This window comes from Enoplosus armatus, chromosome 21 (genome assembly GCF_043641665.1).
Source record: "Enoplosus armatus isolate fEnoArm2 chromosome 21, fEnoArm2.hap1, whole genome shotgun sequence".
Taxonomy (NCBI): Eukaryota; Metazoa; Chordata; class Actinopteri; order Centrarchiformes; family Enoplosidae; genus Enoplosus; species Enoplosus armatus.
In genome coordinates, this window is record NC_092200.1 from 13,895,127 (window position 1) to 13,912,609 (window position 17,483).

Genomic DNA, 17,483 nt, shown 5'->3' on the forward strand with positions numbered 1-17,483 from the left:
TTCATGTACTGCACTGACAGATGACATTATTTATTTGTCTGTTTGTTTTTTACTTGAACTAAAAAAACAGGAACTCAGTGTTTTGTTGTATTTTCTATATTTTAACTGATTTCAAAGCGTAGCTCTGTAGACGTTGTTAACCACTACTTATGAAAAAAATGAACTCTGGGTGGACAGGGCAAGTTTCCGGTGGGGCTCTGAAGTAGGGAAGTTGCTTTAAAAGACAATGAATGCTTTGTAAAAAAACAAAAACGTAATAAGTGATATGATCAATACAACCGAAATGTAACAGTGTTATTGTGTTTGCCAATCCAGGTTTCTGTCTGTAAATATGGTGACAAACAACATGTTACTGAGTGTCCTCTTTGTTTCAGGTGAGCTGTTTGTTCCGTTATTTGGAGACGTTACTTGAATCATTTACAAACTGAACTTCATTTACACAACTTTTTTCCAACTGTCCATGTCCTGACTTTAAAGTGAAATGTTTTACATGTAAAATGTTAACAGGACAGGGGGAAAAAGACCATGCAACATATTGCCCTTTGTTTATCATGAACATTCTCTTTGTGCAGATTTTTCTCCACATTATGTTAACCATGAGGCTGTTTCACAGGTGCTTTGGCAGTTTGTCCTAAGCCAGCAGACCTCTTCATTATGGCACCCCGGAAGATGGAAGCACTGAGTGGATCTTGTCTGCAAATTCCGTGTAACTTTAGTGCTAAATCAGAACAAGAGTTTGACAGCGGAAGAGAAACTGTTGGAGTGTGGATTAAAAATGACTCCAGATTTGGCCAAGATGAAAACAATGTGATTTTCAACAGTAGGAGGACAACTAACGCCTATCCAATGAGGATTACCGGAAACCTGACACATAAAAACTGTACCACTCTGTTTTCCAATCTACTCCCAAGTTATACAGACACATACTTCTTCAGAATTGAGAACAAACCATTCATGGCAACAGCATCTTGTGATCCTCTTCAAATAACAGTTAAAGGTGAGAGAGTTTTGTTTTAATCAGTCAGTTCATAATGTTGTTGTTGCAGCTTTGGCTTAAACAGCAAGCACAAAGACCTTTACCTTCATTGTGAAACTAAACATCAACAGTATCAATTGTGGCCACATGTTACAGAAAGCAGCTCTTAAAATATGGACATATTATATTGCATATTGTATTATATATTATATTTTTTGCATTACTATTAAAAAGCATGCAAGACTTCAGTCTCATGGGGTGATCTTCTGTCACTCTTGAACAAACACTTGTAAACTTTGGAACAGGTTCTAATGTCCCATGATGAGGTTTTTCCACATTGATGAAGCTGACTGCATTTTCATTACAGTTTTACAATAAAAGGGTCAAATTTGCAGATGATGATCACTGGTACAAGCCGTGGCATCTAAACACTCAGAGTGTTTAGCAATTTTGTAATTGTATGGGTAAAATCTGTGTTTGATTTGAAACCACAGATTCTCCTCGGAGCCCCACAATTGAGATCTCAGGTGATCTGAAGGAGGAGGAGTCTGTCACTATAACCTGCTCAGCTCTCACTCCCTGTCCACACTCCCCTCCTCAACTCACCTGGAATCTCCAACAAGACACAAACAAAATAGAGGAAGACGCAGATCGAACCTTTACGACTAAAATCCAGGCGACCATCACTCTGTCAGACCAACATGATGGATACAGCATCACCTGTTCTGCCAGATATCCTGTGAATGAAGGAAAAGCTTTCAAGACAGCAGAGGAGAGAAAGACTCTCAGTGTTTCATGTAAGACAACCAGAGTTTGTTGTTGGATCCTGGCAGCACATGATGACTCATGGGATGTCAGCTGATTTTAATGAATAAAGATAATCTCACATTTTCCTCAGATGCTCCCAAAGACACCTCAGCGTCCATCAGTCCATCAGGTTTGGTGTCAGCAGGTAGCTGGGTGAACCTGACCTGCTCCAGCAGAGCCAAGCCTCCCGTCAGCCGCTTCAGCTGGTTCAGGATCAGCAAAGATGGACCCGTGACTGTATCTGAAGGAGGCTTTTACAGCCTCAAGGTTACCAATGTCACTGATGGAGGAGTTTATTACTGTGTGGCCACAAATGATCTTGGTAAACACACATCATCAGAGATCCATCTGACTATTGAAGGTAAACATGGATTAATGTTGGATAAAATTAATCAATGTAAATATATGCAGAATTGCGAATAATGTTCAATTCAATAAGGAGAGATCGAGTGTTATTGATAGTACTTAAAAACTTAGCATCTGCATAAAATGTAGGCCCAAAAATTAGGACATGGGACAGAGATTTGTGAACGAGAGGGACCCTCACAGTATGGGAAAGTAGAAATGAAGAAATGTATGAATGAAAATTGATAATGGGAAGAGAGAGGGAAGGAGAGAATTTCAACAACAGAAGAAAAAAGGAGGAAAAGTGAGACAAAGGAGTTTCCATACTGAATTTTGCAAAAACTTTATCACAATCTCTGCTGGCACTTTTTTTCATATTATTCATATTATTTTGCAGTGTAAAATTAATTCCACACTGTGTCTGCAAACCTAAGTGACGCACGACATTTTTGCATCTGGTACAAAATGTTTGCAAAATATTGTATAAAGTCAAGCTGAGCATCACATGAAAGCTGGGTGACAAGCCATGATTCTTATTAACTTGACTTGGTCACTGTCATAATGTTTTTGTTTCTGTAGGAGCAAAACAGCCTGATAGCTCTCCACCATGGGGGCCAGTTGTTGGAGGGATCACTGGGATCATTGTACTCATCTGTGTGGTTGTTGTCATTTGGTAAGTATCTCACATCAATTTCATATCCACAGAAAACAATTCTTATTTTTAATGGATGATTAGCTTGTTAAATACATTATATTTTGTTAGTATTAGTTTCTAGCTCAGGTCGACATTTGATACTTGATTTTTCTATTTTGACTGAATGTCTTCAACAATGGGTGGAAATCTCAGGGTATATTTTAAATTCATATCTTCAATATACTAAAGTATTTTTTCTGTTGCTTAGAATTCAAAGTCAAAGGTGCATTCGTGGAGTTCCTCGTGGTTTTGTACTTGAGTTATTACTGTTGTGTCTACATGATGCTGCAAGGTCACAGTATACTCATACAGAACACAGATTTTTATGCCGATGACACAATGGGTTAGGGTTAGATTCGCTAAATGAGCGTCGAACTTATGTAAATGATTAGATGTCACAAAAGATTTTGGAACCTAATGTTGACAAATCACTGTAAGAAGGCTTAGACCACTGTCTTCAAATGTAAGATCGAGCTGCAGAAACCAGGCATTCTCTTTTATGGTGACTTGAATCTAACAAAGCATACCACTGCAGTTACACAATCCTGTTTCTTTCAGTTGCATACAATATATAATACTGTAACTCACTGTATACCTGTCTGATCCAATAGACCTGTCCAGAAGTCAGTTGGTACAAAATGTGGCAGCCCGACTACTCACTAGGACCAGAATGAGAAAAATTCAAGCTAATTTAGTGTCATTACTCTGGCAAACTCAGAGTTTTAGATTTTAAATGTTAAAAACACCAAATGTGTGTTATACAAGCAGGAACATTGTTGTGGTCTCAAACAATGGGTGAAAGACGTCACTTTCAAATCCTCTAAGCTGTGGAATGACTTACTTTTATGTATTTATTGTTAATGTATCATTAATTGTTGTCTTTTTCTGTATTTTATTGATTATTCTTAAATTGTTATTTGATGCATTTAAACTTGTTAAATAAACAAAGTTTTTGTTGTGCGGAATAGTAATAGTGAATATTAGTGTATTAATGTATTTAAGCTGACAACTATGTCTTCCAGGTGGTTAAAGTCCAAGCATCTAACTTCACAACAGACACAGGTGGGAAATAAAAATGTACAATCCAGAATTGTGTGTTATGAATATGTTTCTAAGTATTCGTCCTGACTGCGCTCATAAGCTCTAGACTGGTATGAGCAGGTTCCTCATTAGTAAGTAAATGTAGAGAAACACAGGAAATGCTATGAAACATCCTGTTAGCAACTCACATTAACACTCCACTTATGTATCTACAAATACATAAGACCATTGTTGGGGTTCTTTTTGGCACAACAACAAGATTTGCAGTGTCCAATAAAAGTATTATTCTGATAATCACTTTATTATAGCAGTGGCCAGGCTCACCTTCTGCTCTTCACAACATTTCTTGTTTGGGCTGTTTTTCACAGAGCCCACCAGCTGAAGAACCAGCAACAGAAAAAGAAGACATCCATTATGGAGAAATCGACTTCTCAAAGCGAAGACTTGAACTGTCCTCTGACCCAGTGCAGGACAGTGGACAGCAACAAGACACGCTATATGCACAGGTCAAAATGTCCAAGACACCAAACAGCTTAATACAGACTGCTGACGGCCCGGAGGATCTCTACGCTCAAGTGAAGAAACAATGAATGTATGGAAAACCCAGCGGCCCAAAGCTCCTGTGCTAGTGTTGTAAACACCAACACTCCCCCGGTACTCCGAGCAGAGTCAGCTAAGCTGATAGGTCCACTGGCTGCATGGCTAGTTAGCTAGTTAGCTAATAGCAGCTACAGTTGGTGATGGTCACTTTAAAGCTACACTATGTGGACAAAAGTATTGGGCCACTCCTCTTAATCATTGAATTCAGGTGTTTCATTCAGTCCCATTGCCACAGGTGTATAAAATCAAGCACCTAGCCATGCAGTCTGCCTTTACAAACATTTGTGAAAGAATGGGTCGTTCTAAAGAGCTAACTGAATTCGAACATGGTACTGTAATAGGATGCCACCGTTGCAAAAAGTCAGTTTGTGAAATTTCTTCTCTCCTAGATATTCCACAATCAACTGTAAGTGGTATTATTGCAAAGTGGAAACGTTTAGGAACCACAGCAACTCAGCCACAAAGTGGCAGACCACGTAATGTTACAGAGCGGGGTCGCCGAGTGCTGAGGCGCATAGTGTGTAAAAGTTGCCAAAGTTCTGCTGACTCAATAACTGCAGAGTTCCAAACCAGCTCTGGCATTAATATCAGCACCAAAACTGTGCGCCGGGAGCTTCATGGCATGGGTTTCCATGGCCGAGCAGCTGCATGCAAGCCTTACATCACCAAGCACAATGCCAAGTGTCGGATGGAGTGGCCACTGGACTCTGGAGCAGTGGAAACGTGTTCTGTGGAGTGACGAATCACGCTTCTCTATCTGGCAGTCTGATGGACGAGTCTGGGTTTGGCGAATGCCAGGAGAACGTTACCTGCCTGACTGCATTATGCCAACTGTAAAGTTTGGTGGAGGAGGGATAATGCTATGGGGTTGTTTTTCTGGGGTTGGCCTAGGCCCCTTAGTTCCAGTGAAGGGAAATCTTAATGCTTCATCTTACCAAGTCATTTTGGACAATTCTATGCTTCCAACTTTGTGGAAACAGTTTGGGGAAGGCCCTTTTCTGTTCCAGCATGACTGTGCCCCAGTGCACAAAGCAAGGTCCATAAAGGCATGGTTGGATGAATTTGGTGTGGAAGAACTTGACTGGCCTGCACAGAGCCCCATTGAACACCTTAGGGATGAACTAGAACGGAGATTGCGAGCCAGGCCTTCTCGTCCAACATCAGTGTCTGACCTCACAAATGCTATTCTGGATGAATGGGCAAAAATTCCCACAGACACGCTCCAAAATCTCGTAGAAAGCCTTCCCAGAAGAGTGGAAGCTGTTATAGCTGCAAAGGGGGGACCAACTTCATATTAATGCCTGTGAATTAGGAATGGGATGTCATAAAAGCTCCTGTAGGTGTAATGTGTAGGTGGCCCAATGCTTTTGTCCATATAGACATATATGACTTTAGAAAGAGCGCAGCCCCACCCGCCCCCATCACCCTGTGTGACTCTCCAGTGGACACTGTGGAGTCCTTCCGTTTCCTGGGCTCCATCATCAGCCAGGACCTCCGGTGGGAGCTGAACATCAGCTCCCTCATCAAGAAAGCCCAACAGAGGATGTACTTCCTGAGGCAGCTGAGGAAGTTTAACCTGCCACAAACAATGCTGGTTCACTTCTACACCGCCATCATAGAGTCCATCCTCACCTCCTCCATCACCGTCTGGTACGCTGCTGCCTCCACCAAGGACAGACGCAGACTGCAGCGCATCATCCGCTCTGCAGAGAGGGTGATCGGCTGCAACCTTCCATCTCTTCAGGACCTGTACTCCTCCAGGACCCTGAGGAGAGCAGGGAAGATCGCTGCCGACCCCTCCCACCCCAGACACCATCTGTTCGACCCCCTCCCCTCTGGCAGGAGGCTGCGGTCCATCAGGACCAAAACCTCCCGCCACAAAAACAGTTTCTTCCCCTCTGCAGTCAACCTGACAAACTCACACTGACCCCCCCCCCCCAGAACACAAACACAAGCTATACGTTATATTAGCGTACATCGCCCCTGTCCCCCCTGCGTTACATTAACGCACCCACCCCCTACTGGACACTTTATCTGGACACTTTACTTTATTCTGGTCAAAACTGCACTGTTTGTTATCTGCACTGTTTGTTATTTATCTTGTTTTTATTTTTTATTTTTATTCTATTTTACTTTTTATATTCTACTTATTTGTTATCAAATCAATAGCACCTTCAGACCACAGCAAATTCCTTGTAATGTATGTTACTTGGCAATAAACAGTTTCTGATTCTGATTCTGATTCTGATTCTGATTCTGATAGTGTATCTGTGCATCAGGAAACTCCTTAAATCACAGAGAGTTGAAGGAGAACATTTGGAGGACATCAGAGGGGAAAATCAGAAAATATTTTGTCTATAAAATACAATCCAGTTTCACTAAAATTAGTAAATAAACTTATAAAAGTTGTGTGTTTTTGTACAGTAATCAGTGAGGCCCGGCTCCCAGAAACACTCCATCGCTCCAATGGTATCTATCATTTTTCTAACCTAATTCTTGTCTCATTTGTGGTCTGATGAACTGCAAATTCATCAAATTCTTACTGTAGCTGTCATATGCCACGGAGCACACCGGCAAGAGGATGAGTCTGTGCGGGCCGTGCTCAGAGGCTTCTCCTTCCCCTTCTGTAGGCTTCCGGGAAGTTGGCCAATCAGAATAAAGTGGGATTATAGGAAGGGGTCCTGAGAGAGACAGGAGCTCAAACGGCTTGTGGGTGAACTGAGGGGCTGCATGAAGGGCCGGAATAAGATGAATAGGGACTTTTTTGAACTGTGACTCAAGCAAAGCTACTCTAGTGGAGTCCCAGAATAAAAATATAGAGATGGAAATGAGCATATAGGATCTTTAATAAAAAGCTTGGCATGCAAAAACACAGCATTTTTTGACCCACATTTTACATATTGTGTACAAGAAATTTCAATAAGACAAATAGTTTCTTGACTTCTGACAAATGTTTTTATATCAAGCTCAGGAGGAACGATCGCAGCAGGAAATACTGTACAAACAAATTGTGACATTTCTTGATGATGGAAATAAAACAGGGAGTAAAACCGTGAAATATTTACATTTGATTGAGTTTACATTGCCTCCCTCTTCTTCCTGTCTCACGAGATATGATCAGTAACTGAGAAATTGGTTGTATTTTGACAGGCCACCCTTTCTGTCTAAAGGTCATGTGCTATCTAGCCGATTTACAACATAAACCATAAACAATGTAAAAAGGGTTTTTACATTAACAACTATGAATTATATTTGAATCTAAATTTTCTTAATATAAAAGGCTTCTTTCTGCCTGTAGAGCAACTAGGACAGATGTTTGTTTGTTTTTTACTTTCTTGTTTGCAAGTCAATATCTTTTATGTATTCCACATATTGAAGACATAACATCTTGCCTTGCAGTGAGTCATGCAAATAAAAACACACATGAATAAATGGGATAATTTGTATAACCTGTATATTTACCGCTAGTCACTGCGGCCAGATTATATTTAGCAGTTGCACAACAAAACGTACTCTGTAGTCTTGAAACACGGGAAGTCGACTAGGTTTTGAATTACAACAGCTAAACGGGGAAGTTTGCTCCATGATGTTCTGCAAATCAGACCAAAGTTTATTTTTTGCACTTTTAAAACACTCACCAAAGGATCTCATTGCTGCTCTATTTCTGATGTGGGCTTGTCTGGTAAGGCACAATTATGTTTTTTAATGATTTTACATTTTAGCCAAGACAATTATGTTTATTTTTTTGAACTCCACAAAAGACATCATGATCTCAGCTAATATGTTATTTGGTGGGGTTTTGTTTAGCAGAGCTAAACCCTAAAAGCATAAGTGTTATACATATGGTATTGTTTAAAATGATTTAGAAACTTTCAGGAAAGTTCTAAAGCAAGATGAATCCTGGTTGTATGGTGCAAGTTTCTGGTGCGAATATGAATGTGCATTTTAAGATTTTGTTACAAGTACTTATATTCTTTTTAATCCACATTTTTAAAAAGTCACAGCATTATTGTGTTTGCAAGTCTAGGCGATGGGTTACACTGCAGTCCTGTGTGTGAATATGGTGACAGCCAACATGCTGCTGAGTGTCTTCTTTCTTTCAGGTGAGCTGTTTGTTCAGTCACTTTTACAGTTTGAGATTTGTTCCACATTGGAGCCATGTTAACCATGAGTCTGTTTTTATAGGAGCTTTGGCTGAATGTCTTAATAAGCCAGTAGACCTCGTCATTACTGCACCTCAGAAGATGGAAGCACTGAGTGGATCCTGTGTGCATATCCCATGTAACTTTAGTGCTCGATCAAAACAAGAGTTTGGCAGCAGCAGAGAAATCTTCGGAGTGTGGATTAAAAAATCCCCCATTTTTGGCCGAAGTCCAGAGAATGTGATTTTCAACAGTAGTGGCACAGTCAAAATCTATCCAATGAATATTACTGGGAACCTGAGTGAGAACAACTGCACCACCTTATTTTCTAGTTTAATCCCAAATTATACCGACCCATACTTCTTGAGAATCACGGACTGGCCATTCAGGGCAACAGCTGTTTGTGATCATGTTCAAATAAATGTTACAGGTAAGAGAGTTTGGTTCGATTTTTATTAGTCTATAACAATAGTTAAGAAATAAACAAGAAAATTAGGCACAGTGTTGACATAAAATACAAAACAAACAAATTATATATATTACTTGGCCAATAAAGCTGATTCTGAGTCTGTTTCTATACCGCAGATTCTCCTCGGAGCCCCACAATTGAGATCTCAGGTGATCTGAAGGAGGAGGAGTCTGTCACTATAACCTGCTCAGCTCTCACTCCCTGTCCACACTCCCCTCCTCAACTCACCTGGAATCTCCAACAAGACACAAACAAAATAGAGGAAAATGCAGATCGAACCTTTACGACTAAAATCCAGGCGACCATCACTCTGTCAGACCAACATGATGGATACAGCATCACCTGTTCTGCCAGATATCCTGTGAATGAAGGAAAAGCTTTCAAGACAGCAGAGGAGAGAAAGACTCTCAGTGTTTCATGTAAGACAACCAGAGTTTGTTGTTGGATCCTGGCAGCACATGATGACTCATGGGATGTCAGCTGATTTTAATGAATAAAGATAATCTCACATTTTCCTCAGATGCTCCCAAAGACACCTCAGCGTCCATCAGTCCATCAGGTTTGGTGTCAGCAGGTAGCTGGGTGAACCTGACCTGCTCCAGCAGAGCCAAACCTCCCGTCAGCCGCTTCAGCTGGTTCAGGATCAGCAAAGATGGACCCGTGACTGTATCTGAAGGAGACTTTTACAGCCTCAATGTGACAGATGGAGGAGTTTATTACTGTGTGGCCACAAATGATCTTGGTAATCAGACGTCACCAGAGATCCAGCTGAATATTAAAGGTAAACATTGAACTGTGCTGCATCCAGTGGTGAAGTTGAAGAGAAAACACTTTTAAAAAATGTATAAATTATGATTTCCTTGGTTATTGATCCAACTCTCATTTAACAAATATTTTCTCATCAACATCTCTCCCAAAAATATTTCAGTGGTCATCAGTCCCACTGGTCCAGTGTCAGTTGGCAGCGTGGTGAACCTGACTTGCTCCTGCAGAGGAAGCCTTCCTGTTCTCCACTTTATCTGGCTCATGGTCAGTGATGGCAGACTGGAACGGATCAGAGTCGATACACAGGTTTATGGATTTAAAGTGACCAACAGCGATCGAGGCAGGTTGTACTATTGTGGATGCAGAACTGATCTGGACATTCAACTATCAACAGGACATCAGCTGATATTTGAAGGTAAACACAGGAATTATGGTGTGTGATGTTTTGGAACAACAACATTTTAGAAGGTGACCATGGTGATGTGTTACAGGTGGTCAACTGGTTGGCGTCGAAGTTATAGTGAAGACCCTGGGAGTCATAATGCTCGTCAGTACGTTGGTCATCTTTGAGTGGTGAGACAAACCTGTGATATGCTCATTTGCAGATACTGACTAATCTCCCTTTTAGGCTGTATGAAACCCATCATTATTATCACAGCATGAACAAAAGGATCCCTTCATTTCATCTCCTTTGTCTTCCAGCTGGTTTCGATCAAAACGCTCCACCGAACCAGTGAAGGTAAGCTACTAGATGAGAGGTACTGTATATCATTATCGATCAACTTAACTGCCTGCAAGGAAGGAAAAACCCACCTTAAACTCCTAATTTAACTCTTATAAATCAATTAGAGAGTGGTATTTTGATGTTCAACAATCATACAGGAATAATCCTGTGACACCAGACCACAATGCACTCACTTTTCCTTGATAAATCAGAGCTGAATGCAGTAATTTAGATATGTTCACGATTTTGAAAGGAAGGCCGGTTGAGGGAATAAAAAGAACAGAAGAAGCAAGTTAAGACACTTGACATTGCAGACTGGTGAACATATGGAGCATTTAGCAGCAACATACACACACCACACACACACGACTAATGAATGCTAATGTTGCGCTGTATCTGCTGGTGTGTAAATGGGCATTTTTTTGTATAAAGTGTAGGGACCTCACCATGAGTGCCTAGCCTCACACAATATGGCCCTCTGCTTCACTCTAATGAAGCAGAGGGCCTAAAAGAACTAATGAAAAAAGAATCAAACAAACAACCCAGTTGGTTCTGACTGTAAACTCAAATACAAATCACTCAAAACAAAACAAACCAAAAGCAAGACAAAATAGCAGCAGGTAAACCATCTCCACCACAGGACAACAATGGGGTTCCAACACACACACAATAGTTCAGCCAACACGTCAAATGACGCTGCCACACCAAACACCACCATCCACAACAGAGACAGGAGCCAATAGAGCGACCCCCAGGCCAACAGGTGCTTGATATAATCTGGTCCTGATAAGGGGAGGAGTCAGGCCTGGGGCTGCGTTCACAAACACTACACATGATGGTTATTCACTGTACTAGGAAAGCATTTCCCACCACACAACATTAAACTATATTCCACAATAAAGTGACTTCACAAATGACATGTAACATGACATGCAACTATTTTGTAAAAGTCGTTCGGAGCTTTACATTGACTCTTTCAGCATCACATTTTCTCCACTGGAAGGGCACCCTAGAGGGCACTTCATTACATTTTCTTGCACAGTGGGCCACCATAGAGTGCATGTTTTATCTACCATAGGAGCATCCAAGAGGGCTCTGTTGCAGCATCTCTATTTTTCCAAATATGGGTGCCCTAAGTCCACCAGTGAGCTGCAGTAAATTCACTGCAGAGTGCTAACACGACTTCCTCTTGTTTAATTTCCACAGGACTCAGTGGACCCAGACTATGTCAACACAGTTACACAGTCATCATGAGCCACAAGGAGAGGAGGAAGATGTCGCGTGTACTATAAATGGAGCGACACACTGCATTGTCTGTTCTGTATTCATTTCTTAGTCTTAGTCTGCCACCTGCAAAAAAGTGTGTATATTTTCTCCAAGCCAGTAAATACTAAATGGCACTACTTTCTTTAAAGATGACCCCAGACTTTGGGGAATAATATTTTTATGTAATGTTTTTTTTCTGATTTGTTAAAGTCAGCATAAGATAAAAGTAAAAATGTCTTCTTTGATAGTTTATCTCATGTTGAACTGATTCAAGGCACCTGGCTTTTTCCTTTTGCTTTTAAGATTTTGCTCTGCTTCCCCCTGGGGATCAATAAAGTATTTCTGATTCTGATTCTGATTAAATGAAATAAAAGTGAAGCTTTTCATGCAGCAGACATGACTCATTCTGTCATTTGTGTTAGCATGTATACACATAGGTTCACAACAGCTGTGTATCTGTCGATGGCTGCGTATAAGTGAATGCTTTCACCTGCTCAAATGTGTCATTATTGTGAGTTACATAATATATATGAAGGCTTTCAATGAGTGGAGTTAAAAATGAAAATATTTGAGGATGAATTAATCATTTGAAAGATTTGAAGATGTCGTAATATATGACTTCCTTGTTCACAGGATATGAGCTGTAAGGACAAACTGCCTGTATTCCTGCAGTATTTAGTCACGGGGGTCGTGTGACATCTTGCAAATTTGCCAACCAAAGTGAACTGTCTTAAACAGCAAGTCCTTAGGTCACATGGTTCATTGCAGTTCTGCTAAAATTATAACGTTTCGTCAGTTCATTCTAAAATCATAACAATTCATTTTTTCCTTATTTTCCAGCCGCCGGCTCGTTTGGTAAGGAAACATTTCACTGCTTTTATTTCTCCGCTTCTTAAACTAAAACTTTAATCTTTCTTAGTCTTCATGTACTGCACTGACAGATGACATTATTTATTTGTTTTTTACTTGAACTAAAAAAACAGGAACTCAGTGTTTTGTTGTATTTTCTATATTTTAACTGATTTCAAAGCGTAGCTCTGTAGACGTTGTTAACCACTACTTATGAAAAAAATGAACTCTGGGTGGACAGGGCAAGTTTCCGGTGGGGCTCTGAAGTAGGGAAGTTGCTTTAAAAGACAATGAATGCTTTGTAAAAAAACAAAAACGTAATAAGTGATATGATCAATACAACCGAAATGTAACAGTGTTATTGTGTTTGCCAATCCAGGTTTCTGTCTGTAAATATGGTGACAAACAACATGTTACTGAGTGTCCTCTTTGTTTCAGGTGAGCTGTTTGTTCCGTTATTTGGAGACGTTACTTGAATCATTTACAAACTGAACTTCATTTACACAACTTTTTTCCAACTGTCCATGTCCTGACTTTAAAGTGAAATGTTTTACATGTAAAATGTTAACAGGACAGGGGGAAAAAGACCATGCAACATATTGCCCTTTGTTTATCATGAACATTCTCTTTGTGCAGATTTTTCTCCACATTATGTTAACCATGAGGCTGTTTCACAGGTGCTTTGGCAGTTTGTCCTAAGCCAGCAGACCTCTTCATTATGGCACCCCGGAAGATGGAAGCACTGAGTGGATCTTGTCTGCAAATTCCGTGTAACTTTAGTGCTAAATCAGAACAAGAGTTTGACAGCGGAAGAGAAACTGTTGGAGTGTGGATTAAAAATGACTCCAGATTTGGCCAAGATGAAAACAATGTGATTTTCAACAGTAGGAGGACAACTAACGCCTATCCAATGAGGATTACCGGAAACCTGACACATAAAAACTGTACCACTCTGTTTTCCAATCTACTCCCAAGTTATACAGACACATACTTCTTCAGAATTGAGAACAAACCATTCATGGCAACAGCATCTTGTGATCCTCTTCAAATAACAGTTAAAGGTGAGAGAGTTTTGTTTTAATCAGTCAGTTCATAATGTTGTTGTTGCAGCTTTGGCTTAAACAGCAAGCACAAAGACCTTTACCTTCATTGTGAAACTAAACATCAACAGTATCAATTGTGGCCACATGTTACAGAAAGCAGCTCTTAAAATATGGACATATTATATTGCATATTGTATTATATATTATATTTTTTGCATTACTATTAAAAAGCATGCAAGACTTCAGTCTCATGGGGTGATCTTCTGTCACTCTTGAACAAACACTTGTAAACTTTGGAACAGGTTCTAATGTCCCATGATGAGGTTTTTCCACATTGATGAAGCTGACTGCATTTTCATTACAGTTTTACAATAAAAGGGTCAAATTTGCAGATGATGATCACTGGTACAAGCCGTGGCATCTAAACACTCAGAGTGTTTAGCAATTTTGCAATTGCATGGGTAAAATCTGTGTTTGATTTGAAACCACAGATTCTCCTCGGAGCCCCACAATTGAGATCTCAGGTGATCTGAAGGAGGAGGAGTCTGTCACTATAACCTGCTCAGCTCTCACTCCCTGTCCACACTCCCCTCCTCAACTCACCTGGAATCTCCAACAAGACACAAACAAAACAGAGGAAGAAGCAGATCGAACCTTTACGACTAAAATCCAGGCGACCATCACTCTGTCAGACCAACATGATGGATACAGCATCACCTGTTCTGCCAGATATCCTGTGAATGAAGGAAAAGCTTTCAAGACAGCAGAGGAGAGAAAGACTCTCAGTGTTTCATGTAAGACAACCAGAGTTTGTTGTTGGATCCTGGCAGCACATGATGACTCATGGGATGTCAGCTGATTTTAATGAATAAAGATAATCTCACATTTTCCTCAGATGCTCCCAAAGACACCTCAGCGTCCATCAGTCCATCAGGTTTGGTGTCAGCAGGTAGCTGGGTGAACCTGACCTGCTCCAGCAGAGCCAAGCCTCCCGTCAGCCGCTTCAGCTGGTTCAGGATCAGCAAAGATGGACCCGTGACTGTATCTGAAGGAGGCTTTTACAGCCTCAAGGTTACCAATGTCACTGATGGAGGAGTTTATTACTGTGTGGCCACAAATGATCTTGGTAAACACACATCATCAGAGATCCATCTGACTATTGAAGGTAAACATGGATTAATGTTGGATAAAATTAATCAATGTAAATATATGCAGAATTGCGAATAATGTTCAATTCAATAAGGAGAGATCGAGTGTTATTGATAGTACTTAAAAACTTAGCATCTGCATAAAATGTAGGCCCAAAAATTAGGACATGGGACAGAGATTTGTGAACGAGAGGGACCCTCACAGTATGGGAAAGTAGAAATGAAGAAATGTATGAATGAAAATTGATAATGGGAAGAGAGAGGGAAGGAGAGAATTTCAACAACAGAAGAAAAAAGGAGGAAAAGTGAGACAAAGGAGTTTCCATACTGAATTTTGCAAAAACTTTATCACAATCTCTGCTGGCACTTTTTTTCATATTATTCATATTATTTTGCAGTGTAAAATTAATTCCACACTGTGTCTGCAAACCTAAGTGACGCACGACATTTTTGCATCTGGTACAAAATGTTTGCAAAATATTGTATAAAGTCAAGCTGAGCATCACATGAAAGCTGGGTGACAAGCCATGATTCTTATTAACTTGACTTGGTCACTGTCATAATGTTTTTGTTTCTGTAGGAGCAAAACAGCCTGATAGCTCTCCACCATGGGGGCCAGTTGTTGGAGGGATCACTGGGATCATTGTACTCATCTGTGTGGTTGTTGTCATTTGGTAAGTATCTCACATCAATTTCATATCCACAGAAAACAATTCTTATTTTTAATGGATGATTAGCTTGTTAAATACATTATATTTTGTTAGTATTAGTTTCTAGTTCAGGTCGACATTTGATACTTGATTTTTCTATTTTGACTGAATGTCTTCAACAATGGGTGGAAATCTCAGGGTATATTTTAAATTCATATCTTCAATATACTAAAGTATTTTTTCTGTTGCTTAGAATTCAAAGTCAAAGGTGCATTCGTGGAGTTCCTCGTGGTTTTGTACTTGAGTTATTACTGTTGTGTCTACATGATGCTGCAAGGTCACAGTATACTCATACAGAACACAGATTTTTATGCCGATGACACAATGGGTTAGGGTTAGATTCGCTAAATGAGCGTCGAACTTATGTAAATGATTAGATGTCACAAAAGATTTTGGAACCTAATGTTGACAAATCACTGTAAGAAGGCTTAGACCACTGTCTTCAAATGTAAGATCGAGCTGCAGAAACCAGGCATTCTCTTTTATGGTGACTTGAATCTAACAAAGCATACCACTGCAGTTACACAATCCTGTTTCTTTCAGTTGCATACAATATATAATACTGTAACTCAGTGTATACCTGTCTGATCCAATAGACCTGTCCAGAAGTCAGTTGGTACAAAATGTGGCAGCCCGACTACTCACTAGGACCAGAATGAGAAAAATTCAAGCTAATTTAGTGTCATTACTCTGGCAAACTCAGAGTTTTAGATTTTAAATGTTAAAAACACCAAATGTGTGTTATACAAGCAGGAACATTGTTGTGGTCTCAAACAATGGGTGAAAGACGTCACTTTCAAATCCTCTAAGCTGTGGAATGACTTACTTTTATGTATTTATTGTTAATGTATCATTAATTGTTGTCTTTTTCTGTATTTTATTGATTATTCTTAAATTGTTATTTGATGCATTTAAACTTGTTAAATAAACAAAGTTTTTGTTGTGCGGAATAGTAATAGTGAATATTAGTGTATTAATGTATTTAAGCTGACAACTATGTCTTCCAGGTGGTTAAAGTCCAAGCATCTAACTTCACAACAGACACAGGTGGGAAATAAAAATGTACAATCCAGAATTGTGTGTTATGAATATGTTTCTAAGTATTCGTCCTGACTGCGCTCATAAGCTCTAGACTGGTATGAGCAGGTTCCTCATTAGTAAGTAAATGTAGAGAAACACAGGAAATGCTATGAAACATCCTGTTAGCAACTCACATTAACACTCCACTTATGTATCTACAAATACATAAGACCATTGTTGGGGTTCTTTTTGGCACAACAACAAGATTTGCAGTGTCCAATAAAAGTATTATTCTGATAATCACTTTATTATAGCAGTGGCCAGGCTCACCTTCTGCTCTTCACAACATTTCTTGTTTGGGCTGTTTTTCACAGAGCCCACCAGCTGAAGAACCAGCAACAGAAAAAGAAGACATCCATTATGGAGAAATCGACTTCTCAAAGCGAAGACTTGAACTGTCCTCTGACCCAGTGCAGGACAGTGGACAGCAACAAGACACGCTATATGCACAGGTCAAAATGTCCAAGACACCAAACAGCTTAATACAGACTGCTGACGGTCCGGAGGATCTCTACGCTCAAGTGAAGAAACAATGAATGTATGGAAAACCCAGCGGCCCAAAGCTCCTGTGCTAGTGTTGTAAACACCAACACTCCCCCGGTACTCCGAGCAGAGTCAGCTAAGCTGATAGGTCCACTGGCTGCATGGCTAGTTAGCTAGTTAGCTAATAGCAGCTACAGTTGGTGATGGTCACTTTAAAGCTACACTATGTGGACAAAAGTATTGGGCCACTCCTCTTAATCATTGAATTCAGGTGTTTCATTCAGTCCCATTGCCACAGGTGTATAAAATCAAGCACCTAGCCATGCAGTCTGCCTTTACAA

At 40.1% G+C, this 17,483-nt stretch overlaps 3 protein-coding genes across 3 annotated transcripts; all 3 read left to right on the plus strand.

Annotated features, from left to right (window-relative positions):
* Nucleotides 1–331: 331 nt before the first annotated feature.
* Nucleotides 332–4,453, plus strand: LOC139304640 (sialoadhesin-like). Its single transcript, XM_070928561.1, has 6 exons — nucleotides 332–374; nucleotides 614–997; nucleotides 1,471–1,773; nucleotides 1,875–2,144; nucleotides 2,708–2,772; nucleotides 4,232–4,453. The coding sequence occupies exons 1-6, from the start codon at nucleotides 332–334 to the stop codon at nucleotides 4,451–4,453; spliced, it is 1,287 nt and encodes a 428-aa protein (XP_070784662.1).
* A 4,040-nt stretch (nucleotides 4,454–8,493) lies between these two features.
* Nucleotides 8,494–12,216, plus strand: LOC139304119 (sialoadhesin-like). Its single transcript, XM_070927965.1, has 8 exons — nucleotides 8,494–8,566; nucleotides 8,649–9,035; nucleotides 9,191–9,493; nucleotides 9,595–9,855; nucleotides 10,003–10,254; nucleotides 10,331–10,412; nucleotides 10,542–10,578; nucleotides 11,770–12,216. The coding sequence occupies exons 1-8, from the start codon at nucleotides 8,494–8,496 to the stop codon at nucleotides 11,815–11,817; spliced, it is 1,443 nt and encodes a 480-aa protein (XP_070784066.1). The 3' UTR covers nucleotides 11,818–12,216.
* An 851-nt stretch (nucleotides 12,217–13,067) lies between these two features.
* On the plus strand, nucleotides 13,068–15,547 carry LOC139304641 (sialoadhesin-like). The gene is made up of 5 exons (XM_070928562.1): nucleotides 13,068–13,116; nucleotides 13,356–13,739; nucleotides 14,213–14,515; nucleotides 14,617–14,907; nucleotides 15,477–15,547. The coding sequence occupies exons 1-5, from the start codon at nucleotides 13,074–13,076 to the stop codon at nucleotides 15,545–15,547; spliced, it is 1,092 nt and encodes a 363-aa protein (XP_070784663.1). The 5' UTR covers nucleotides 13,068–13,073.
* The last annotated feature ends 1,936 nt before the right edge of the window (nucleotides 15,548–17,483 follow it).